At 32.1% G+C, this 26,674-nt stretch overlaps 5 protein-coding genes across 5 annotated transcripts; 3 read left to right on the top strand and 2 right to left on the bottom strand.

Annotated features, from left to right (window-relative positions):
• The first annotated feature begins 596 nt into the window (after window positions 1–596).
• Window positions 597–3,270, top strand: LOC8259891 (60S ribosomal protein L18-2). The gene is made up of 5 exons (XM_002523060.4): window positions 597–748; window positions 841–930; window positions 1,011–1,139; window positions 1,241–1,423; window positions 2,890–3,270. Exons 1-5 carry the CDS (start codon window positions 746–748, stop codon window positions 3,046–3,048), a joined length of 564 nt encoding a protein of 187 aa, XP_002523106.1. The 5' UTR covers window positions 597–745; the 3' UTR covers window positions 3,049–3,270.
• Window positions 3,271–4,908: 1,638 nt separating this feature from the next.
• LOC8259892 (epoxide hydrolase A) lies at window positions 4,909–7,912 on the bottom strand. The gene is made up of 3 exons (XM_002523061.4): window positions 7,314–7,912; window positions 5,783–6,021; window positions 4,909–5,416 (listed from the first exon to the last, which is right to left on the bottom strand). Exons 1-3 carry the CDS (start codon window positions 7,776–7,778, stop codon window positions 5,173–5,175), a joined length of 948 nt encoding a protein of 315 aa, XP_002523107.1. The 5' UTR covers window positions 7,779–7,912; the 3' UTR covers window positions 4,909–5,172.
• Window positions 7,913–9,673: 1,761 nt separating this feature from the next.
• LOC8259893 (epoxide hydrolase A) lies at window positions 9,674–11,240 on the bottom strand. The gene is made up of 3 exons (XM_002523062.3): window positions 10,726–11,240; window positions 10,228–10,466; window positions 9,674–10,106 (listed from the first exon to the last, which is right to left on the bottom strand). Exons 1-3 carry the CDS (start codon window positions 11,188–11,190, stop codon window positions 9,860–9,862), a joined length of 951 nt encoding a protein of 316 aa, XP_002523108.3. The 5' UTR covers window positions 11,191–11,240; the 3' UTR covers window positions 9,674–9,859.
• A 9,274-nt stretch (window positions 11,241–20,514) lies between these two features.
• On the top strand, window positions 20,515–21,660 carry LOC8259895 (RING-H2 finger protein ATL5). The gene has a single exon (XM_002523064.4). The coding sequence runs from the start codon at window positions 20,708–20,710 to the stop codon at window positions 21,425–21,427; it is 720 nt and encodes a 239-aa protein (XP_002523110.2). The 5' UTR covers window positions 20,515–20,707; the 3' UTR covers window positions 21,428–21,660.
• Window positions 21,661–22,110: 450 nt separating this feature from the next.
• LOC8259896 (pectinesterase inhibitor 10) lies at window positions 22,111–22,817 on the top strand. The gene has a single exon (XM_002523065.3). The coding sequence runs from the start codon at window positions 22,166–22,168 to the stop codon at window positions 22,703–22,705; it is 540 nt and encodes a 179-aa protein (XP_002523111.2). The 5' UTR covers window positions 22,111–22,165; the 3' UTR covers window positions 22,706–22,817.
• Window positions 22,818–26,674: the final 3,857 nt, after the last annotated feature.

A 26,674-nucleotide genomic window follows, 5' to 3' on the forward strand; every position in this document is an offset into this window, starting at 1 on the left:
ATACGCACGTCAATTAACCGTTATAAAAGAAGTCATCGAATTTTAAATAATATAAATTAATAATTATTTTTTTATATATTTATCTAAAGATAATTTAGGGCGATACCACCTCAAAAAAAATTATTTTTGATGTAATTTTTGTTGTTAAGGATAAAACAAGTCTTACACACCAAATGTATATACAAAATTACAAGCTAAACCAATAAATACAAACATACAAACACACGAACACTAATAACTAAATATTAGATTAGATTAGCGGTGGCAAAAAGAAGTGCATAGAATATTTAAGATGCATCGAACAGTGATATTCTTTTCAAATACATATGAATAGAAATATAATCATTAGTCTAATACGAAAGTTTTAGTACCCCAAACAGTTCTTTTTCTTTTTTTCCTAAGAAAACGAATATACCTAATTTTTGTAGTGAAAAAAATTATTACAAAAATCTCTCAAAATGGGCCTTGATTCTTGTCAGCCTGGACCATATCATGAGCCGGACCCATCGAGCCTATAGGCACACCGCCCCACTCTCTCAAGTCTCAACCCATTAACAAAATGAATCAGCCACGTGTACGGAAAATAACTGAGGCGCATAGTAGAAGTCGATAGACTTCACCACAAATAGAAGTAGCCAATCACAACTCTTTCCCTACAAAGTCCTGAAAAACCCTAGCCACTCTCCCTTTAAGCACATTTGCCTCGCTGAAAGTCGCGCGCCGGGCAGCACTAACAGTATCAGAGATGGTACCATTTTTCATTTGCAAGCCTTAATTCAATCTTTAGCTTGTCTCTTTTAACAATCTGTGTCTGAGCTGATTGTCTAATGGATGTTGCAGGGTATCGATTTGAAGGCAGGAGGTAAGAGCAAGAAGACTAAGCGGACAGCACCGAAGTCCGATGATATCTACCTCAAGCTCATCGTCAAGGTGCCCTTATATAACTTCTATTAATCAGTACGTATTTTGTTTTTATAAAATGCAGTTACAAGTTTAGATTTGTATAACAGCTGTACCGATTCTTGGTACGGAGAACTGGAAGCAAATTCAATGCAGTGATTTTGAAGAGGCTTTTTATGAGCAAGATTAACAAAGCCCCTCTTTCATTATCACGTTTGATTACTTTCATGAAGGGCAAGGTGTGTTGTTCTCACTTTTTTAAATTTAAATGATTTTTTTATGCCTATTATAAGTGTACGTACTTACTGATGAGATGTGTTATTGGATCGTTTTGTATTAGGAGAATAAAATTGCTGTGATTGTGGGTACTGTGACTGATGATGTCCGGGTGTATGAAGTCCCCGCTCTCAAGGTTACTGCTCTCAGGTTCACCGAGACAGCAAGGGCGAGGATTGAGAAGGCTGGTGGAGAATGTTTGACGTTTGACCAACTTGCTCTTAGAGCTCCTCTTGGTCAAAATACGGTATGCCTTTGAATACCATGTATTATGTTTTGATATTGCTTGTTATATGATGTACTTTGTTATAATCAGCTGAGCCAAAAATAGCATGTTGAGATTAACTGTTTCTTAGTATTCATTAGTTTGGGCAACAAATGTCTGACATTTCATATAAATTTCAAATAAGATGTTGGATATTGCTCATATGATAATTGCTTTTTTATCTATATTAATGTATCAGAAAGCATTAAGATCCAGGAAGTTTAGCATCTTTCCCTATTCCCATTGACGTTACTGAGCAGCTTAATATTTTGCAATCTAGCATAAAATTGACTTGTATTTTGGTCGAAGACTAAGTTAACCAGATTATCTAATATATTTCCTGAATGTCATAAAGAAGGTGTTCTGTGACACCATACTTTTTGTAGCTGGATAGTAGCCTCTTTAAGTTGTGTGTATCTTTGCATGCTCTCTCTTTTCTTCTGCTTCTTTGGTGTTTAGGGATAAAGAGCTGTAAAGGATTAGCCAATACAGCTTGTGAGATGTACCAAGGCTAATCCATATGAGATGTATGGGGTTCCTATTCTTATTGAATAGGAGAGGGAGGCTTTTCTCGGTCACTCTATCTAGTAAAACTTAGCTTTTGTACTTCCATGTAGCGCCCCACTTGCTTTTGACTCTTCCAGAGTCTAAGGTGTCCACACCACTCATCATAAGCCAGGCTCCATTTGCCTTTGGAAGCGAGAAAGCAAGCAACAAGCTGAAGATTTCCTTTTTCCTTTAGATAATAATAAGGTGAGCTCCATAGCTCCGACTAGGGCAACCCAAAACCAGCTGAAGGATAGGCTTCATAGCCTTAACTTGCTATTAAAGAACCAAAGGGAGCTTGTTCTTATTATGTTCAAAATATGGGAATAAATAACAAGGTTTGGAACCGGACTCTCCAACAACTACAAAGATGCTTGTAGCTTAGAGTGACTAGACAGCTTTCACCTTTAGGTGCCTTGCTTATCTCTTCAAGCTTCTAGTATCACCAGTACTAATCAAGAGGTAAAATGTAGATTAGAGCCTTGTTCCTATTTACTTAGGTTCATCAAGTAAGACTCGCTCTAGATCATTTTCCTTCTTATAGGATAGGACCTATTATAGAAGAGGACCATCGGGGGATGCTTTGCAAACAGACTAGTTGCACCACTTCAATGGCTGCCTTGTTACCCGCCCCACATCTGCTTTTAGTGCTCGAACTCTTCTTAGAGTCTTGCTTAAAGGACTAGGCTTCCAGAAACTTCCTACTCCGTAAGAAGAGTCCATAGGGGGGGAGACTATCTCTTTAAATAAAGGGAATCAATTCCTTTATAGTATAAGTTGACGATGTTAGAGGTAATAATGATCTCCTTTCCTAGTTGTGTTCATGGAGGACAATTAGTTAATTACTGAACAGACAGGATAAACTGAGCATGATGCATATTCTATTTTTCAAAATTTTGCAGGTCCTCCTCAGAGGTCCCAAGAATGCCCGTGAGGCAGTGAAGCACTTTGGACCAGCACCTGGTGTACCACACAGCCATACCAAACCCTATGTCCGAGCAAAGGGAAGGAAATTTGAGCGGGCTAGAGGAAGAAGGAACAGCAGAGGCTTTAGGGTGTAAGCACTCACACTTCGTTCAGAAAATCAGTCTACAAATTTCAACCAGATGCATCCATGCACCAACAGTTGATCTGGTTATTTTTTCTTGTGTTTTCTCATCCTCTAGTGTGGAACAATTACATTATCTTAGCGGGTCAACATCTGCAGTTTATTTTGTATTTCGCTTTAAACAATAGATTTTGGATGTCAGAGAATAAAGATTGCTAGTATTTTTTGTGGCTTTTGTATGGTAGTGCTGTGGTATAATTACGAATTCCCCTACATAATATTGCTTACCAAACGGGAGACTGAACTACGGTAACTGATTGATTCTTCAATATCGTAGTCCTCCAATCCTTGAGAATTACAAGGAAATGTTCCTTTCTATCAAGATTGGGGGACAGCACTATTGCTTGTTATCGCCTTCTTACATGCATTGGTAGACGAGTTTGTAAAAAGAACAGTTTTGAACCGACCAAATCATGTGTAATACAAAACTAAAAATTGGCTCAATCCAGTTTCTTTCTCCGTGGCAAGCATGGATGTCTCGAGTTGAAGATAACTAAGTGTCTGAATTTTAAAAATAATAATTCGGTGTGTGAACTTGTTAAAAAGAATCAAACAAGTTTGTTTTGCATGTCACTTATTAGAAGTATTTACATGGATTATTTTATTATAAAATTATTATGTGAGGTGGAAAAGTAGCAAGTGAAATTACATAAAAATCCACTTATGTAATTCTTATGTATACTATTCTAAAAGATTCAGAAAAGAATAAATTTAGGAATTTGGTTCTTTCATCCTAAGAAAATGGATCTGATCTTGGTTTTCACTCTATAGTTTTCTTGTTCAAGAATCTTGGCTCCACCTTCTTACACATTTTGAAACCAAATCCAGAATCCAAAAAAGAACCAATTGAGACATTTTTGTTCCCAAATTTATGATAACCTGTTGAATTTGTTTCTTTAAAATTATCTGTTTTAAAAGGGCAGATATGAGATTTTCAATATTTACATTATTGAATGAATTAATAATATAGAAGGAAAAAATTTATAAAAGAGAGTTTTTGTTGTTTAAGCAAGTAAAGAGCTTGCAAACTCGACCTCTCTAATTTAGTAAGAAGACGAATCAAAATTAAGAGGAGATATTGGCGGAAAAGAAATTCCTTAAATCAGCAGAGAGATAGATGATGATTAACAGAGGAAGGAAACTGTCAACAAATAATAATAGCACCTCTTATTGAACAAATGATGATGTTTTACATCTTCATATTTCTTAATGTGGAAGATACAGAAAGATCCTTGATGAGAAGAGGAAGTAGGTACAGTTTATTGGTGATTGTGATGTTTTTTATCATTTTGCTCAATTAGAGTCTCACAATCATCTTCTTCATTGTTTGAATCTCTCGCTATTTTATTTTTAAGAAAAAATATTGGGTAATGCAGTGAGTGTGAGAGAAGAAACAGAAGAAATGAGAAAGATGAAGAAATGAATGAAAGAGAGAGTATGATTTGATATAAAAACACAAACTCTAACCTAATTTACTTTATTTTCATCCAAAAGGATGTTTTAGTCCAACTAAATATCCTAAATTCCGTCCTTCTTCCACATAAACATGCTAATCTTCTTCCACATCAACTCCTACTTTAGTGCAACATGTTAGCAACCTACAAAACAAATTTGTTCGTTTCTTTTTAATAAATTGACACACTCAATTGTTATTTTTAAAAATTTAAACACCTAATTGATGAATTCAGACACTGAGTTTGTAATTATACCTAGTTTAAAAGTATAGATCCTAGCCTTGGCTGGCTATTTCATGCAGTGTAAAAACTTGACACTTTTTTTCAGTTATGCGAGATTGAAACATCAATGCCAGATCTTGGATATTGTTTCAGTCCTTTTAGTCTTTATCAAAATTGAAGAAAGAAACAAGTTTACATAAACAGATTATTGTCGGCTAAGTTTGTAACCTCAAACTTGGCATATAAATTGGACATTATTATCTCATCTAAGCAACAAACAGGACAATAAAATTCCACTGCCGTCCATAGAGCATTCGAAGATAAGGAACCCTATTTAAGAAAATTTATTTTTCTCTAAGATAACTAAGCACTTGTTGGCTACAGATATGTAATCTGCCAAATTAGAACTTCTTAATAAAGTCGTGGATATGTGCAGTGACTTCGTCTGGCTTTTCTTGGCTGAGAAAATGTGCCACTCCTTCCAGTACAACTACTTCTTGCAAAAATGGAACATGCTTCTTCATACCATGGTGTATGTATTCCTTGACGCCGGGGAAGTGATAGGTTATGTCCATGTCACCCACAATAAACTTAACTGGTACTTTAATTTGTGACCCAGTCCATGGTGCTGTCAACTCCCAGTTCCTGCAACAGGCAACAGGAAGAAAACTTCAACATCCGCAAAACACAATCTCTTTCACAAACATGAGATGGTCGCATTTGACATTGCAAGCAAAAGTCATTTCATACTCAAAGTCTATGCCTGGGGACATCTTTTAGAAAAAAGTGACGAAAGAACTTTTTTCTCTTCTAGACAGTGGATTGCTCTTTCTGACAATAATATATCATGTCATGTTACGAAAAAGGTTGTATAACTGGAAATGTGAAATGGGCTTGTGCAACGAACAAAGATGTGGAAGATAAATCGCATACTAAATAAAGTGGCTATTTATTATCTAAGATGAAGAAAAATAGCAACAGCTACGACTAGCATGCTTGTATAGAACATACAGGTCCAAACATCGATAGTAGTTCAATCCTCCAGTGAAACCTTTCTGGCCGTATTTGCTAACATAATAATTGATATCCTCTTCTGACAGCCAAGAAGGCAAATTTTGAGGGACAGGTAAGCTTCTGAATCCTGTTGCTTTAGGTACACAAGGTGGTGCTGTACTCCGTGATGCAAGAAATCTTCTAATGATTCTTGCAGCACCAGCTTTGGCAAAGTCTTCTTCAATCTCTCCATGTTCCTGCAACATAATTTGGAACGTGTTTATGCTGGTTAGTTCAATGGAGAAAAATCATGGACATCTACAGCATCAAGGAGGCAAAACAAAATATAGGTCCAAGACGCATGCTAATATCATCATTACAAGATAAGTATTCCAGACAACCATGACTTCAAGGTTCATTCTCAATAAACATTTAAGAGAAAAATGAAAAAGAGTAAAGTAATTTGGTCAGAAGAAGCCTCATTCTAGAGCATAAGCCTTAAACAAAACCACATTCTGCAATGCATTCCACACTCCTGCAATGCTCTCAAGTCAATTCCAGTAAAGCTAATTAACAACGACACTGAAATTATGCGTTTAGGTATACTAATGAAATATGGCAGATGAGTAAGATTTACCCAAAGCCAATCTCTTACAATACCTAACAACACAGTGCAGAACAAGAGCTCATGTGGAACCTTTTCAATTTCTGCATAACAGCAGTGAAATCTAAGAAACATTTAACTTTGCTATCAAAAGGACTCATATTCAGTTTCCAATAGATATATGATATTAGTTCAGAAAAGAAAAAAGGGAAAAAAGGAAGAAAGAGGAATACCAGATGCTGCCTTAGGAAATGCTTAAATCCACCAGTAAATGAGATTCAGAACACTAGAAACAACACTATTCAGGGGTCATGGTGGGACAGCTATGAGTACTTCCCTAGGTATGAAGTTGAGTCATTAAGCTTTGAAGTTGTAGATTAAGAAAAGAAGAAAATTTTATGGTAATTTTGGATCCCATATTATGGTTAGCACTTAGGAGGAAGCTAAATGATCAGACAGCCACAAATTCAAGCCATGCGCTCAAGTGCATTAAGAGACGAGCATTCATTACTAGTTCAAGATAGGCTAAAGAACCAAAAGTCAAGCAATTTAATAGAGAAAGCAAGACTAAACCGCATACATCTAGGATCGTAATGGTGGGTCATGTTTAAGCTTTTTGTTTTAATTGTTCTTTGATGTAATATTAGTCTCCAAACAATCAAAACAAGAAGATCAAAGTTCTAAACTTTTAGATAGACTTGGCGCTTCTTTGACAAATTTAAATTGAGTCTTCATATAAAAAGAAAAAAAAAGAAGGATAATCAAAATTTCCATCATAATTTTACCCAATTTCAGTTTTGCATCAGATTAGCTCTCACACAATACCCATTAATGAAATACTCAATCAATCGCCCAACAACCAATACCCAAGAAAACTAACAGTCTGACACAAAAAATTATATAAAAAAAAATTGAAAAAAGAGAGAGAGAAAATAGCTTACTAACCTGAAACCTGCAGATATAGAAATCATCACCTAACAATTCTCTGTATCTCTCAACAGGCTTCTTATGTGGGTTCCTGGGAGAGAACGCAACACTCGTGTTGACCAAGGCCTTAATTCTATCAGGTCTAAACAAGCACAAATGCCAAGCAACTGTTGCTCCCCAATCATGACCCACAAGAAACACTTGCTCAACGCCCAGAGAATCAAGCAACCCAACAAGGTCACCAACGATGTGTAGGACCGTGTACTCATTGGGAGATGGTGGTGCATCGGTGTCGCCGAAGCCACGAAGATCAGGAGCTATGCAGCGGTAGCCAAGAGAGGAGAGAGCAAGAAGCTGGTGTCGCCACGTGTACCAAAGATCAGGAAAACCATGTAGAAAAAGAATAACTGGGCCTTTGCCTATTGAAGCTATGTGCATGTTTATGCCATTTGTGTATACAGTTGTGTGCTCTATCTTCTCCATCTCCAATCTTAGATGATCTTTGTCTCTTTGGTGGGTGTTTTCTTTTGACTTGGATAAAGATGGGGGAGAAAGTTAACAAGAAGACTGACATAAATAGCAGACCAGATGCATGAATCATGACAGCCAAAATGCAGTTTTCACAAAAATTGAAAGAAAATGACACCCAACCCAAATAACTTTCATAAACAAATAAAGACAGAAGGGAGAAATCTCAAATGTGATTGGACATTTGGAAATTTGTATTTAATTTCTTTGCTTAGATACTTCAATCTTTTTACATTAATTATAGTTTTTTTTTTTCTAAATCATTTACAATTTTCAAATTTAAACCTTATTTTCCAGTAAGATATAATCAAATTAAAGTGACTGGCTCAAACTAAATTAATTCAATTTTTTTTTCTTTGAAGCTTGAGCTCCACTTGAAGAAATGTTAGGAATTTATCTTATAATTTTAAAATTGAATATTAATATGCTCGAATAAGATCTCTTGAACTTAAAATTTTAAATATTTTAAAAATAATATAAATTTAATTAGATTTTTAACTCTTTAAATTGAATTTTTTATTATTTTAATATTCAACATATGCTTCGAGTCAATCTTCTATAGTTCAAAAACTAATTCTTACTCATTTACATATTTTACTTTTAGCAACAGCAATCTTGAATTAAGTATTTTATTTAAATAGAGACATATCCGCAATAATAGATAAAAACTTTTTAAAACTAATGAGTATCACTGTTATGCAATCCTTTGATGACTTTAGTTTTCAATGTTCTTATATAAAAGTCAAATCAAAAGTCAATATAAGAACGATATAAAGTTGTATGAAAATAGTAAAAATACGACATTTCATTTTCTGACGTGTTTTTGAGGTCGCTCCATTATGTTTAATACAGTTGACTAAAATGCTATTCAAAATAATAAATAAGTTGACTAAATACAAACCATAAAATAGAATGTGATTGGTGCAATTTCCAGTCCCTAGGGGCATTTTCTATTCAATTTCAGTCCATTATTATTTGGCCACGGAATTAATATTCAGTACTAAAGCCTTAAATATTTACAAGGCTCGAGAGAACTGCCTATCTAATTACATTTTCCTTTATAGTTTTTATTCAACTTTAACCTCAACCTATATAATTATTTCATACTCTAATTTAAAAAAATAAAAATAAAATCCTAACATTTGTATATTTTCCTTTATTTTTACTCTTTCAAAATTTTTAATTATATTTCGGATAATTCAACTATAGTCAAAGCCAAATAAATCCAAAATACTTGATTTTTAATAAATAAAAGAAACCAAATAAATTCAGTTAGGCCTTTTCTTTTAACTTTTTTATTCATTTATTTTTTTGAGAAATTGATGAAGAATGACGTATCAGTTCTTGACTTCTAAGCCAATCATAAACCCACAAATTTGATCTGTTAATAAAAGCAATCGATTTTTTTTATGTACATATATTCAAATTTTTTATAATTTTCTTTTAGTCAATCATATCTGATTTAAAAAAAATTAATTTAAAAGCAATCAAATTAAAAGGGCAATTAAAACTTTTTTATTTAAATAATAATCATTCTCCAAATTATAATGCATATATAGTAGATATTACAAATCATGTAAGGATTCAGACTTTTGAGGAATTATCGGTGCAAATTTATTTAATTCCATATTAATTGGACGAAGAAATTTAAGAGTCAATAAATTTAATTATGAAAATGGTTAATTGTTTTAAAAACTATTTCAAATATAGAAAGCTGTCATAATGTCTGCCGGTGCCCATACACCTTAACATAGACTGGTTTGTATTATAATTTATGTACTTTAAGATTCACAAGAAAGTATAAGAAATAATTTTGGGAACTATAATTAAGAAGAAGAAGAAGAAGAATTAGGATAGCGAGAAACTTAAGGGAAAACGAAAGAAAAACAGAAAAAGATAAGATGAAATTTCCTCTAACGATTTTATTTTCCATAAATGACAGTATTGATTCAAATGACCTTATTGGGGAAGAGCAACCCAACATTCATGAACCCCCAGAAATGCATTCTTTTTATAAAGGCAATTATTATTAGTGATTAAAACTTCTTAATGAAGTCATAAATGTGTTCGCTAATTTCCTCTGGTTTTTCTTGGTTGATAAAGTGAGCAACTCCTTCCATTACTACCACTTCTTGCAAAAGGGGAACCACTTGTTTGAATCCGCCATTGTGTATATAGTCCTTGATACCTGGAAAATGGTAGGTAAGGTCCAAATCGCCAATGACAAACTTCACTGGCACTTTGATTTGCAACCCATCCCATGGTGCAGTTAGCTCCCAGTTTCTGCAACAAAATTAACTAATTACTGAGATGACTAAGCAAGTGTCCTGTGTCTTTTGTAACAGTGGAAAATACATTAACATGCTAGCTATGATTCTGTAATATAAAGCAATGATGGACGTACTGGTCGATGTTTCTGTAATAGTTCAATCCTCCGGTGAAACCTTTCTTGTTAAATTTGTCAGCATAGTAATTGACATCTTCTTCTGACAACCAAGAGGGCAAGCTTGGGGGATCAGGGAGAGATCTGAATCCAATTTCTTTAGGCACGATCGGTGGATTTGGATCACGGGAGGTAAATACACTTCTAATCAATTTTGCAGTATCAACTTGAGCAAAGTCTTCTTCAGCCCCTCCAGGCTCCTGCAACCGTATATATTAACAATGTAAAAATTTGATATGCCCAATGCAATTTTTATTTGAATTTTGTTGAGAGTAATCTCTAATCTATCTCTATTCCAATAAATCCTTCAATCCCTCTTCCTATAATGCCTGATCAAGTTCAAGCATAAAACATTTCCACAAAGAAAAATGGATGCTTAAATCAGTTTGGCTGTTAGTGCAATTTTCAAGTGTTTATGGCTAAATATCTCCTCAAGTATAATAATTATTATATAATTACCTGAAAGCGACAGACATAGTAATCATCACCGTATACTGTCCTGAACAACTCCAGACTCTTTACTTGTGGATTCCTGGACATGTAAGCCACGCTGGTGTTGACCAGCGCCTTAATTCTATCAGGTCTGAACATGCACAAATACCAAGCCATCATGGCCCCCCAGTCATGACCCACCAAAAAAACTTGCTCGATCCCCATCGAGTCGAGGAGCCCGATCAGGTCGCCTACAATGTGAAGCGCAGTGTACCCTGTTAATGATTCAGGGGCGTCAGTGTCGCCGTAGCCGCGAAGGTCAGGTGCTATGCAGCGGTAGCCACGGGAGGACAGAGACAGGAGTTGGTGTCGCCATGAGTACCAGAGTTCAGGAAAGCCGTGAAGGAAGAGGATTTCTGGGCCTGTCCCTATTGCTGCTACGTGCATGTTTATGCCATTTGTAGCTACCGTTGTATGTTCTATTTTCTCCATACTCCTTTTCACTTATATGTTTTATTCCTACGAATGAGAGAGTTGCGTTGGTTTTTAAAGTGATCTTGATGAGTGAAGAGACGTATTATTCTAATAGGAATACTTATAAGGTATTGCTGTGTAAAACAAGACATGCCCACAAAGTAGATCTACAGGTACGTATATATGAATTCTTGCTTGCAACGTACAATGCTCAAAGCATTAGTCTTGAGTGATAGCTTAGTTTGTTTCCTAATCATTATCAGTACATAAATGTCCAGACAACGCATACTCTGTTAAATTCATTTAGAAAAATTAATAAACTAATCAGAGTGCTCTTAATATTAGCCCCACTATCATTTTTCTTTTTTAACGAAAAACCTATGAAGTTTAGAAAAATTATTGGCAATGGCATTGTAGTTATTTATCGTTTGAAGAAGACAAGATGATATGAACATTGTTTTTCACAGAAGGATATGGAGTTACGGGAATGGAATTATTTCCAAATGCATTTGGAAAAGGCCAAAGTTTCTTGCGAAAATTTTAAACAATTCCTTGTTTCTGTCATCTTCTGTTGGGCCCTGCCCACTTGTCTTCTCCATCGTATACTAGGGATCAATTATATTACCAGATTATCAAAGATGCCGCCATATGGCACTACGCTAGATATTTAGAAGATCAATGCGAATAGAACGTTATATCATATTCCATTCATCCTTTTCCAAGTTAACAATTATTTCTGCAACTTCATATTTGTTACATTTTTTCGCAAAAGCTTTACAAGCTATTTTCTTTTTAACACGCATACAGTATGCAACAATTGTCGACAATAATGTCCTCAATATAATTAGTAGAAGAATGGTCCGAATGACAATCTGACGCTCATGAACCGAAAGGATAGTCCACTTAACGTAATCCATTATTTCAATGCCTTTTAGATGCCAATTAATCCATCTACAAATACATAAGAGGATGAATGAGCAAAAGCTGCACATGTTAAGGTCTCCCAGGGCCTTCAAGCTTGAGGAATAACACTTATGTTGAAATTTGGAAGTCACCGAGAGTCGTTGCTGTCTATGAATTTGCAGAATTGTTAATAATGGTAAAAGATATTTCTATATGGGGAAGAATTATTCAGAAAAAAGAGTTAATATTGTTCGATTGATATATGCAATTCTATTTTATATTTTTGATATAATTTTATTTTTAAAAAAGTCTATTTATTTATTTATAAAAAAATGAGCTAGAAAAATTCAGTAAAACCAAAATTTGAGGGAGGCAGACATGTCAAGGTGTGAGCCTATGCATCTGGACCTGACTTTAGGACGTGACTGAGATGGGCCAGATGACAGCATGGATGGCAAGGTCCAAGAGTGGCAATAAGATTTCCCATCAAATATTTCCTAACGAGTCGCACCACAAATAAATTGATGAAATTTCATCATTTATCTTTTTATTTTTAAATAATTATAAAAATATTCTTATTTTTATTTATTTTTAAATATCTTCTGCTGTTTTCAGAAATATCTATTCTTCACTTTTTTCATCTTTTCCATTTCTTACAAAATTAATTTTTAATAATCTACAAATACTTAACGTATATTATATTTTAGTAAGCATATACCGTTTGTTGTTGAACATTTAAATTTAATTTTATTTGATTTAAAAAAAAATTAAATATTTATTTTAACAAACATATATATTTTGTCGTTTAACTTTTTTCTTTGTTTGTATTTTATTTCATTTAAAAGTTGAAATACCTAATTGTATTTAATATATATTATATTTTTATTAAATATATATCTTTTGTTGTTATTCACATTACAAATATACCAAACATATATTTTTTTCTTCAATATATATTGAATATATACTTTTCGTAAATAAAATTTTTGTGTTTTTGAATATTTTATAGTCAATAATCTTTACAGATATTTTTATAATTATTTTTATTTTTGAGATCATTCATGAAAAACCCAAATAAATATGACAGATTACTCTAGTATATGCCTCTGATGCTTGTCCTAAAGTTGTATAAGTTTTAAATTTTTGTCTCAGAGTTCATTTGAATTTCTTCATTTCTTATAAAATATCTTCCTCTCCTCATTGACATGCATATAAAGTCTAAATGACAAGCTAATTCGTCGATTATGTTCAGCAAATCAAAGCAAACATCACCTAATTAAAATACCTACTAAAGGTTGAGGCCAATCAATCCCCTTCATAACAATAATATGGTCATGAGGACTAAAAGTTCAATAATGGTGAACCTTGCTTCCAAGTTCCAAATTCTTGCTCCCACCCAAAAATTTTGCAAACTATACGTCAAAATCTTGCTCCAAGCATATTTATTTTGTTTTGGAGCCCTGAAGATTTTCCTTTTCTAAAGACTGACTACAACATATATTTTAACTAATTTATCTTTTACATTCCTACCCTTTAAAGATAATTTGTTTTAGTTCCCAATTTCAATTTTTTTAACACCATCTGCTTGAATAATAATCGAGTACAATCCCAGCAATAATATGCTGATTAGTAGACTTAACTTGAGTGAGATATTTCTTCGGACGATTGAATTAATATTGTAGTTTATAATAACTTCAATACCTTTATGTATTTATTGAATGAGAAATTATAAAATTTAGATAAATACAAGGTAATATATTTTATGTAAATTTGGTCTATAAATATTATTAATTTCATTGTATAAACATATAAAAATATTAAAAATTACTATAATATATGATGCCTTAGAATTCACCCAAAATATGTATCATAAGAGGGAGTGAGAGACTTGTTAGGACAAAAAGAAAACATAAAATGCCCAAGTAATATTACCATTAAGGATTAAGGGTAAAATTGGACCTTTTCCTAGATAAAAGGAAAAGCTAAGTGCTAAGAAACTTGGGTTGGGTCTGATGCAGCGTCATCACAAGTCCCTGTATTCTCCCACAACTGTCGGTCCCCAGATGACATCTTCAGCACAGGTTTCTCTTACTTTTCCCCTGTATTAATGTCCGATTCAGCCATAGTCTCCTCAACCTTAAGTTGATTCTATCAAATGTTCTGTCCTAAAGGAAAAAGACTTTAATGCATTCAAACACTTTGAGGCAATATATCATGCCACGCAAATTATTGGGCTCATTTTGTCATGTCCCAGATATGCTATTACTCCAACTATTGCGGGATAGTTCTTTTTCACATTTTAATATTCATTATTAATGTTGTGTTTGATTGATATTTATTAAAAAATTATTTTATTTAAAAAATTAAAAAATAAATATAATTAGCACAATAATATTTAAAAAAAAATTTAAATTTTATGGAATATATTGACAAACTAATGTAAAATTTATTTGAGAATTATATATATTTTATTAGAATTTAGTTTAGCTATAATAAATTTTATACAAATTCGATTATATAGGATTTAAATTAATTTTTATTTTATTTAAAATATATAGACTTTGAATTTGTAAAATAAATTCTTTGAATTTTATGAATTTCAACCAAACAAAATATAAAAATTAATGAGATAATATTTTATAAAAAATTAAAATATTTATTAAACTAGTCTGAGCTCTGAGTTAAATACTATTCATTTAATGTTGACGAATTTATTAAGTCTATATTTTTATTAACAATTATAGATTTAAAATATCTTTTCTCAATATTAATATAAAAATGCATATAATTGTTATAATACTGAGCATAAAGTATATATAATAATAATTTAAGTATTAATATAAAATATAATTTATAGTTATAATTATTACAATATTTAAAGTAATAATATTCGCATAAATTGTATAACAGAATCTAATAATACACATTGTATATATACAAAAACTTGTTCAGGTAATTAATCTGAGAGTAAATTTATTCAGATAAAAAAGATAATAGTATAAGTTTTTATTTTTTTTATTTTTAATAAATTTTTATATAATATTGTAAATGTGTATATCTATATAAAAATTTGTTCAAATAATTAATCTAAAGGTAAATTTATCTGGATCAAACTGATCCGAATTAAAACAGTAAAATTGTAAGATTTTTTTATTTTTCGTGGATTTATATGTAATAGTGCAAAGTCTTCATTGCCTTTAAAAAATTTTGAGTTTAGGGTTAGGGTTTTGTCGTAGAATGTGAAATCTGGGAAAAAAATAATAGTCTCTCTCTTAGTTAATGATGCTGTTGAGACCTAGAATTATTCATTAATTCAATAAATTGAATCTCTTTCTTTCTTGCCTTTCTCTCTTTTCTTTTTCTCTTCCTTTCTTTTTTGTCGTTCCTCTTCTCTTGTCTTTCTCTCTTTCTTTTTGCCTCTTTTTATTTTAAAAACAATGGCATCAAACTTAACAAACAAGAGCAACTTAAAAAAATTTTATGTTATTTTTAAAGGTATAGCAAATCATTAACTACATATGCATCTTTATGGTTTATAGAGTTATCTTTAGCGAAATCATTTTCTATTTCATCTTCTTCAGAATCGGAAACATGTGCATCTTCCCCAACATCGCTATTACTTTCATTTTTCTCTTCTTTTATTATTCATCGCATTTGGGTTACCATTGTTTCCATCACCGCCTTCCATCAAATTTTCATCTTTACTAAACTCGAATATCTCCTCTAGTAATTAATTTATACGTCGGTTATTCTACAAATCATCTATTAAAGAAGCAAGTGCAAGAGAGATACTGGAAGAGAAATTGAAATTCCTTTACAGATTTTAGTTTTGTTTGGCATACTCAAAAATCTTTCACCTTATACTAGTTTTATAATAACTTATAAATTAAATTGGATTAATTATCTAACTGTTGGAATAAAATTATTTTAATTTTTCAATGATCTTTTTATTAATTAGACTTAGATTAATGTGAAAAAATAGATAAATTTTGATGTTGATAGTTTGACATTATAGTGAAAAAAGAGAGAAAAAATTTAACAAAATTTTGGCAACAATCTATGCATCTTTTGTGGCGGTAATACACTATCTTATAATGGAGCCAAAAAGAATTAAGAGTGTTTTGGTGTCTTAATCTCTCATTTTACTAGCTAATCCGGATCAAACTGATCCGTTTAGCAGCGCGGTTAATCTAAATCAATTTTACTTGCAAATATAAGAAGACAATTATATCAATAAGATGATATAATATAGGTAATGCTTTGGATTTACTTTCCGATCATGTTTTGAAATTTTCTCTAAGGGTTGACGAGATTTCTTCTCTTTTCAGCTGAGCTGTAAGGAATGATTTTATAATACGACTTATACATTAATAAGAAATAATTTTATAATATGACTTATATTAATGTATAATTTGCATTCATATTATATTTAAAAATTACTCAATAATATAAATAAACGAACTTAAATCAGCCTTAACAAGTAAACTATCAAATAGTCGATGTGCTATTTAACTAATTTTAAACTAACAAAAATTATAAGATAAACAAGCAGATTCAACATTCTTTTAAGGTTTTCGCTTTTGATAGCCTGAAACGTATTGATGTTTGTCTTTATTTGAAGACATGAAAAGAAAACTTATCCTAGATGACGTACAAGGTTTATGAATTAATGATGATAAATGCAGTGGCGGATAAGGGAGGACCGCCCGTCCCCCTACCTCCTACCTTCTTCAAGTACTCTTTTACTTTCTTTCTTTTTCTCTTCTCGAATTGGCTTCCCTACCTCTCACAAAATCTTACGTTCACTATTGCCAAGGTCATTTAACTTTTTATTTCTTCTCAAATTCAGGGCCCAATTAGCCTTTAAGAAATCAAATAATTTTATCCTTCAAATGTTTTTTTCACTCTAATTCTTCTATATTTGAGTTTGAGCTTCAGTTATTGTGGAAAACGTTCTACTGGTGCAGATTATTTTGTTTGCATATAGTTCACTCGTGTGAAAATGATTATAAAAAAATAATACATGAAAATAATAAAATTGTCGGGACGACTAGCAGTTGGGAACCTGAGAGAAGATTGGAGTTCGTCTGGTCTCCCGACTTCCTTTGTTCTGTCCAGTACAGTGACAGGATGAGCCGATACGTGTCAGCTGTGCATGCTTACCTGAATGATGATTCATGCTGTTTGGCCCATTTTGTATATCTTGAGCTACATATCTAATTTATGTTTAGATAAATTTAGTTTAGACATGGTAACTAATAAAATAAAATAAATACATGTACATAATATTTTATATAAATTAATAAATTTTATTATTTAAAATACTAAAACTATACCAATTATTTATTGGTCGAGAAATAAATAGAGATATAAATCATATTGAGGTAAATTCTATTCTTATTTTATATTATTTAAATAAAAATTTTAAAAAAGTAAAAAACATAGAAAATAACATAGCTTCAACTAGCCAATAATACCTTTATAGGTCTCGATATCACTTTTAATCTTTTTAAACAAATTCAATTAAATCGAAATTGCTAATGATGTTAACTTTACTGTTAGTGGTAGGGTACATCTAAATTATACCCAATTATATTCGACTCTCTTTTACTCTTTTAATTAAAAATATAGATATTAAACTAAATTAATTGAAACTAATTAATAGATTAATTACAATACAATTTACATAATATAGCCACTATCATTAACAAACGACATCACCACCATCAAGACTGTTATTAATTCACCACTTGCTACGTGTCGTCTTTAACAAATCTCATCTCTATAACGCAACTAAAATTGAACGCAAGGATCAAAATCATCTTTATCACATTAATCAACTAAGACCCATTTAAACAAGGTTGAGCCAATCAAATACAATTAGGAAGAAGTAAAAACTGAGACTTGGAATAATAGAAGAACGTGACTGAGACTTTTAATGGTGGAATAAACAACTCATGGTTCGACTCCTTTTTCATCAATATGCTCCTAGTGATAATGGAATAACTAAATTGTACCAATTCCATCGAGTGATGACGAAGGTAGCAAGGATGAACGACAGCAATAGCGATGGTGATCGAGGAATAAAAGGCGACTTACTCATTAACATCGATAGTGATTTTGTTATCGGTGGTGACGAAAAAGACGGTGGCGGTTGGGCTGCAGAGTTGGCGGTGGTGATTTTGAATTAATTTAAGTTTATTTTCAATTTTTTTTGGAAAAGAATAGATGTCTCAATATAATTAGCTTATATTTTAATAGGAGTTATAATATTATTAAAAATTAGACTTATTTGGGAACTTTATTGTTTCCAAATTAGCTGAAGAATTTTAGTATTTGTGCCTTTTAAAAAAAGAAATTCCAGCTTTATGACGGTTCAACAGTTTTGGTCAGCCCACAGAAAAGGAATACGGGTACAAAGGTGCTGTTGGCACATTGCTTGTTTATTATTATACATTATACAGAAACTCAATGCTGGGAATGTTTTACATCCATTGATTATTTCGCAAAATTCAATTGTTTCAGTATCCCACGGCTTTATACCCAATATTCCGAAAATCCATTTCCTGGTTTCCTTTCGCAACTTGTCATGTGATCACACGTTCTCCTTTGCGTAATGATAAGCTTACGGCTGCTTCTTTGATTTATCAAAATCTTGCTGTTCATTCACAACTTCTCATCCAACATTATTATAACCTAATATTTGTTATTTCGTTATAAATATTAATTTATAAAAAATAACTCTTTCTTTTTTCATCTATAATTATATAATAATAGTTTTTTGAAATTAATTTTTTTATATTTTATTATTATTTTAATTAATAAATTTATTTATTTTATTTACATTTAGTATCTTTAGCTATATTATAAGATCTTACTTTAAACTTAATTATTCATTTGACATATATTTTTTATTTATTAATTTGAATTTATTAATAAATTTCATATTTTTTCTATAGTTTAGTTATTTTCATTGTTTGGTTTTACTCATTTAAATTTTAAATTTATATTTTTATGACTTTTTAATAATTTTTTATTTATTGTTTATAGAAAAACTTTAAATATTATATAATTTTATAATTTCTACTTATAAACACTTTCAAAAAAATAATTATTTTAATAAAAATATATTGAAACTATTTAAATTTTTTCTTTAAAATACATCGACTCTTTTTGTTTTTTTCTATGCTCTTACACTTCAATTTTATTTTTATTTTATATTACTAAAATTTAATTAATAACGAATAATTAGTTAAATTTATTTATCCATATTTTATATTGTCAATAAAACTAGAGCTTAAATATAATTTTTTTATATTTTATAAGTTCTTACACTATTGATTTTAATTTTTAATATTTAAGTCAAGATCAGTTTCTCTTCACCTGGTTCCAATTTCAACTTGTAAAATAAATAATTTATTTTAATTAATTTTTTTATTTTTTAAAATTGGTTAAAACCAATTGAAATTAGTGAAAATTGAAACTATGAACCGAAAACAGCCAGCTCATTGACACAATGTCTACTCTTATATATACTAGAATAGTTGTTATATTTATATTAATTAATATTAATATAAAATATCTAACATATATACTCTATGTAGTTTATGTTAGAAATAATAATAAAGTATAATAAATTTAACTCTAAAATATGACTATAAAATTGATTCTTAAATAAAATATATATAATTTATTTATAAAATATTCAATTAAATATCATTTAAAATTCAAATATTAAACTAGTTGAATTTAAAAGAATATGATTTAGCCATTATAGTTTTTGAAACTATCATTTATGGTATTCTTTTTCATAGTTTAAATTCATTTTATTTTTTTTCATCGTATAATGATATTATATTTTTATTTTATGATATCATTTTATTATATTTTTACAATTATTGAGCTTTATTATTTAAAATTAATAAATATGTGTTAATAATATATCGTTTAATGTATAGATGGTGACATAAGTCAAATATAAATAAATTTTATTTAATATAATAATAAAATGAAAGCAATTTACAGTGCATAACAAGATTTAAGTTTTTTCAAAATTTCTTAAAAGTTAAAAAGAATGGAAATTAAACTGACAATAGGATCCCCTCAATCTTAATCATTCACAGTAATCTTGATGATCTTGAATTATTGAGTTGGAGGGACATTGGAGAGAAAGAAAAGAAGTTATGCAATTAATTGATGAAAATAGATTGATCGACTATAGCGAAAAAGAAAAGCTATATCTAAGTCATAACTACTATTCTTTGTAACAGGTGAGTTGAAAAGGGCAGATAACCCATGCTGACGATATTGACGATGGTGTCAACATTGATGTAAGTGATGATAGTGTCAACATTGATACGGAACCTGGAGCTGGCTGGAGTTTATTACTAGAATCAGTGCCATTTAAATACTGCTAATAAAAGAAAGGGCAAGTGGTCCATCACTAATCCAGACTCTCCAAATATCATTTCTCTGTTTTGGGCGAGTGCCTTTACAAAAAGAAATAAATAAATAGACCCGAGTCTTAAAAATCTTGAGCTAAATTTCCCATCACGGGACTGTATTATATATACGTATAGCAGTAGCAATCACCACCTCCATCCTCCACACACAACGCATTTCTCTTTCTCTAATGGAAAACAAAGGAATCCCCAAACCAAGAGATCAAGTTTCCAATAATAATAATATTTCCTACTCTCGTTACGGAAATACCTCCATGCTTTGTTCAGGTATCATCCTCTTCTCAGTAGTACTCATCATGCTTTGTTACTGCAGTTACGATAGGTGCATCTTCAAACGTGGATCTCGCCGCGGCCGCCACCTCCTCTCTCTCTCTGACACGCCTACTATTGCAGCCACTACTTCCGCTGTTCCTTCCCAAGGTCTTGACCCCTCTGTTTTACTATCTCTTCCAGTTTTAGTTTACACCTCAAAGACACACTACCGATCACTCGAATGTGCCGTGTGCTTATCGGAATTTGTAGAAGGTGAAAAAGGGAGAGTGTTGCCTAAATGTAACCACACCTTTCATATTCCTTGTATTGACATGTGGTTTCGCTCTCATTCTAATTGTCCACTCTGTAGAGCTCCGATTCAATATGCCGAAACAGTAATTCCCGTAATTGAACCTTCCGGTTCTGTTTCCGGCTCACAGCCTGAGTTGCGGCAGAAGTTAGAAGAGGAAAAGGGTCGTTCTGGTGGTGGTTCTTCTTCGTCTCCGGCGAGTTTTTCCCTTGTGGAATGCAAGAGAGTGCCGTTAGACCTGGCGAGCATAGTAGTGGAGGCATCCAAATTAGATGAAAGGCGTATGGGCTTGGGTGCATTGGGCCATGATTCTGTTCCTTCTGTATAATGAATTGGTAGCATAGACGATACTAATAGATTTATGGGTGTGAAGTGCCGATATTGTATATATATATATATATATATATATAGCATAGTAGAATATCAATCTTCTTACCAGTGCACATTTGCTTTGTATTTTTTGATGTCCTAGCAAGTTGTATTAAGTAATAATTAGTTATAAGTGTTATCGAAGTGTATCATAATTAAAAAAAAGAATTCAGTTGATATTATTTTCAAATATATTTTGTAGTTCAAAAACCTTTTGAGAGACCATGCATCAAAATTTAAATATATAATTCCAATTTTTAATAAACATTTAATCAATAAATTATTTAATCCATTGCAAGATAGTCATTCTATTATTTAATCGAGTTTAGGCCTGAATATTGTATCTTTGAAAGATATTGAGCTTGTTACTAGCAACACTCCACTACCGAGAATATAAAAGTTTTTCAAAGTATTTTTTAGTTCAAACGATTTCCAAGTGCAATAACAACAATTTCTGTATTTTCCGTGTATAGTAAAAAAAGAAGGGGAAAGAACCAGAGTCCTCAAATTCCGGTGTCTTTTGGTGGCTAAGCGCATCTATTTCTTGCACTGGTGGACCTTCTTAACCGAAGAATAACTTGCACTAACAAATACCTAAATTTGACTTGACAATTTACAACCGATTTTATTGTTTCTTCTTGATTTAAAAACCACACCGTAACTCCCTTTCCAACGGAGGCAGAAAAGGAGGAGAAACATGAAGCCCGCTACAAGTTTCTTCTTTCTCTTTTCTCTGGTAGTTAGCCTCTTTCCTCACCCAAACTTTGCCGCCAGTCTAGTAGAACAAGTATGCGAACGCACTCACAGCAAGGACAACTGCGTTGCAAGTTTTGGGTCGAGCCCAGATAGCAAACAAGCCAATCTACAACAACTTGGCATTATTGCATTGAAACTTGCATCTGAAAACGCAACAGATACATCTTTGCAAATCAAGAAATTGCTTAGTGACAAATCTTTGGGTCCTGCAACCGAGCAGGCGCTCACTGATTGCTATGATCAGTATGTTGATGCTAATGCGCAACTTGCTGATTCTGTTGCTACATTGTTAGCTAATGCGAGTCGGGATGTTTACACTTGGGTTAGTGCGGCCATCGCTAGCGCTCAATCCTGCGAGGACGGGCTTAAGCAAAGCGGGGGTCAGGATTCTGTTCTGAAGCAGAGGAATGCCATGTTCCGCCAATTATGCAACAATGTCTTGGCTATTAATAAACTCTTGGTTAAACAATCTGGACGATGATTTTCTAATGCAATGTCTATTGCCATGAAACGTTTATTACTCAATTTGTGGCTTCATATTTCTAATATAATTAAGTTGTTGAGTTTTGAGCAATGAAATAATTTTGATACTATGGTGGTTGAATATCAATTAATGCAGGTTAAAAGGTTAAGAACATAATGAACGATCTTGATTAAGGTGTAGGAATGATGCTGTTCATGCGTGGCCAAAACCGAATTGTCTTCCACCAGGGATTCCATTAAAGGGCATCAAATGCCCAATTCTGAAGCCATTAAAAAGGAATTGCATGGGTCCCATTTCTAATTGGGTCCTACGACCTCTTAACCCTTCTCATAGTTAGTAGGTATTCTCCTGCAGGCCCGAAGTCCCTAACAAACTATCAATTTATTAAAAGTTTTGAAATACTGTGTAAAGATTCTCATCCACAAAGCATAGGAAAATAAAAAATTTAGCCAATTTTTTTTTTTTTTTTTTTTTCCTTAGTAGTAGTAAGGATAGATATTTTTAGCCTAATGAATAATGGCCATTTCTGATAGGCGAGAAGGTGCTCGTATTATCTCTTGACATAAGCAATATATAATCTCTGCATAAGTTAGATAGAATATATCATCATCATTTCACGAGAAACTTTTAAATATCCTTTCAGGTGTTTGGTTAGTCAGTTAGGTTCCATCAAATCGGTATATTTCTAATAATTCATACTTTTTCTCCTACTCATTCTTAATCATAAAAGATTTTTTTTTTAAAAAGACAATTATATTACAAAAAACGATTTATCCTAACTAATTCAGCATTTAACGAATGGAAAATAGAATAAAAATAGAATATCAATCTGTTTTACCTTACACTATGCATGAAATAAAAAGAAAGAAGGAAGGGAAGGATAAAAAAAGTGTCGGATTTAGTTTCTTGATTATATAATAAATTCCTTGATTATTGGCCTTGATTATAAATTGATTATAGTTTCATGTATAAGTTGATTTAGTTTTCTGTATATGCTGATTCATGTATAAGCTGATTTAGTTTCCTATATAGGCTAATTCCTATATAGGCTGATTGTTATTTCCTTAAAATAGAATTGCTTCCTAATTTAGCTCATGATTAGGAAGATATAAATGTGTGTATATTTCTTATTTTTTAGAGATAGAATATGATACAAATATCATTTATAGAATTTATTCGTTCAACATGGTGTCAGAGCAGTGTTTGCTCCTGAATGTTGTATCTTGAAACCACCACTATTTTTTTTTCTTTTTTACTTGGAAAAAAAAACTTAGTGATCTAAATGGCTAAGATTACTACCAATCCCATTATTCCAGCTACACAAACAAACCAAACACTAACGATAATCATCAACCAAGATAATTTTACATTCCCTATCAGTATTATACTTGATGAAACGAACTACCCATTATGGTTTTCAACTCAAAGAGATGCGTATTGGATCCCGGAATAAGGTTGAATATCTCGTTGGTGAAACGAAGAAACCACCACTCGAAGATCTTAGCTATGCAACATGGATCACCGATAATCACAAACTGCAAAGCTGGTTTATTGAATCAATGAATCCATTATTGATGCAGCGGTTCATTCGTCTTTCAACCGCTAAAAAAATCTGGAAAGCAGTAACCAAGACCTTCTATGACGGATCAGATGAGACTTGTCTTTTTGAATTGAACAGAAAATCCTTATCTACTACACAAAAGGGTAGACCACTGTCCACATACTATAAAGAACTTGTTGTTATTTTCCAAGAAATAGATCATAGAATGATCTCTCAAGAAGGAATAGTTGAAGGGTTGTTCCAAATGCATTCTGCAATGTCTAGGCTTCGAGTCCATATCTTTTTAAGTGGCCCTGATCCTAATTTTGATCAAGTTCGTGGAGAAATTTTATGAAAGGATCCCAAACTCGATCTGGAAAGTACTTATGCGTATATCAGAAGAGATTGCCAACAAAAATTTACAATAGAAGGATCTAGAATCATATCTGAAAGTTCAGCTATGGTTTCCAAGAGAACTCAACCAGCAATGTCACCTGCTTAGTAAAAAATCAGAGTGCCAAGTCTAGTTTTTTTGGTTTGTAGTCATGGTGTGAAACATGACATTCAAAATAAAAATGTTATAAGATTGTTGGTTATTCTGAATGGTGGAACTTCTCAAAGAAACCAAGAAATAAGATTGCAGCAAAGGTTATGATGACATACACAGAAGAAGTTAAATAAAATTTGGAGAATAAATCACAACCTTTAGCAAATATCGCTCACTCAAGTATTATTGTTAAGGCAAATGCTTTCACCACCGCTTCTAAGAATATTACTTGGATTATTGATACAGGCGCATATGATCATATGACTAGAGATTCATAACAATTAAAATGCATTCGTCCATCGCCTCAATCAGTTGTATCTACAGCTAATGGTGGTACTTCTCCAATCACTGGCAAAGGATCTGCCATCTTATATACTACCCTTACTCTAGATACCATCTTTATTGTCCTATCTCTTGAATATAATATTTTGTCAGTTAGCCAAATAACCTCTTCTTTTACTTGTAGTGTAACTTTTTGGCCTTCTTTTTGCATTTTTTAGGACATTCTGACCCGGAGGATTCTTGGTTATGGTGTTAAAAGGAACAAACTCTATTACTTAGATTTGATCGAAAAATGGAAAGAAAAAACTAGTCATGCATGTTGAACGAGTAGTAGAGATAAAGCTCAAGCAGTTGTTTGGTTATGGCATCGGAGATTGGAACATGTTTCATTTGGATATTTAAAGAAATTGCAACCGCATATTTTTTTGAATTTGAATGTTTCAGATTTTATTTATGATATTTGTGAACTGGCCAAAAGCCATCGTATTTCTTATTTGCTGAGTTTGAATAAATCTTCTGAACCTTTTATGATTATACACTTTGATGTATGGGGTCCTGCAAAGGTTCCTTCTTTTTTTAAAGTATATTATTTTGTTACATTCATTGATGAGTGCATTAGGATGACATGAGCATCCCTACTTCATAAGAAAAGTGATGTATCTATAGCTTTTCAAGAATTCCATAATATGGAGAGCACTCAATATCAAAGGCAAATTCGTGTTTGGCGAACAGACAATGCATTAGAATTCTTGGATACTGCTTGTGGAAAGTTCTTAAGCGAACAATGGATTCGTCATCATACTTCGAATACCTATACCCCTCAACAAAATGGCTTGGCAGAGAGAAAAAAATAGGCAAATTATGGAAATTGTTTGTGCCTCTCTCTTTGACATGAAGATGCCTCATTTTTATTAGGGGGAAGCCGTAAAATCTGTTGTTTATCTAATTAATCGAGTTCCTTCTCGAGTAATTGATTTCAAACTCCTTAATAAAAGATGCAAACTTTATTCTCTCTACCGCATGTGCTAAATCTTAAACTTAGGATATTTGGTTATATAGTATATATCCACATTCCGAAGGTACTATGAAACAAAGTTGATCCCTACGCAAAACAATGTGTATTTGTTAGTTACTCAGACTTTCAAAAAGGTTATCATTACTATGATCCACTCATAAAAAGAATACATGTGACCTTGGATGTGTCCTTTCACGAATCAGTACCATATTATTCTGAAAAGGTCGATACTCAGTCTCAAAGCGAGATTCTTAACAAGAAAACTCTATCACAAGAAAATCTGACAGATTTTCCAATTCTGGAAGAAATGAGTGAAAGTTTTTGGCATAATAATCAACAAGTTCCTGAAGAAGGGAGGGATGAAGAGTTATTAGTTTCTTCTGGAGACTCACAATTGCCAATATCTTCTACAATATCACCACCATCTGAAGAGTCGTTCATGTTAACACCATTGGCCAAAGAATCATCTCAGATTTTCTTGGATATCAATACTTCCACCCAGGTAAACCCAAGTCCTATATTTGATGAGTTTAATGAAATAAACATCTTTTCTAAAAAATTTCCTACTAGATATCCATAAAG

Source organism: Ricinus communis, chromosome 1 (genome assembly GCF_019578655.1).
Source record: "Ricinus communis isolate WT05 ecotype wild-type chromosome 1, ASM1957865v1, whole genome shotgun sequence".
In the NCBI taxonomy this organism is placed as follows: domain Eukaryota; kingdom Viridiplantae; phylum Streptophyta; class Magnoliopsida; order Malpighiales; family Euphorbiaceae; genus Ricinus; species Ricinus communis.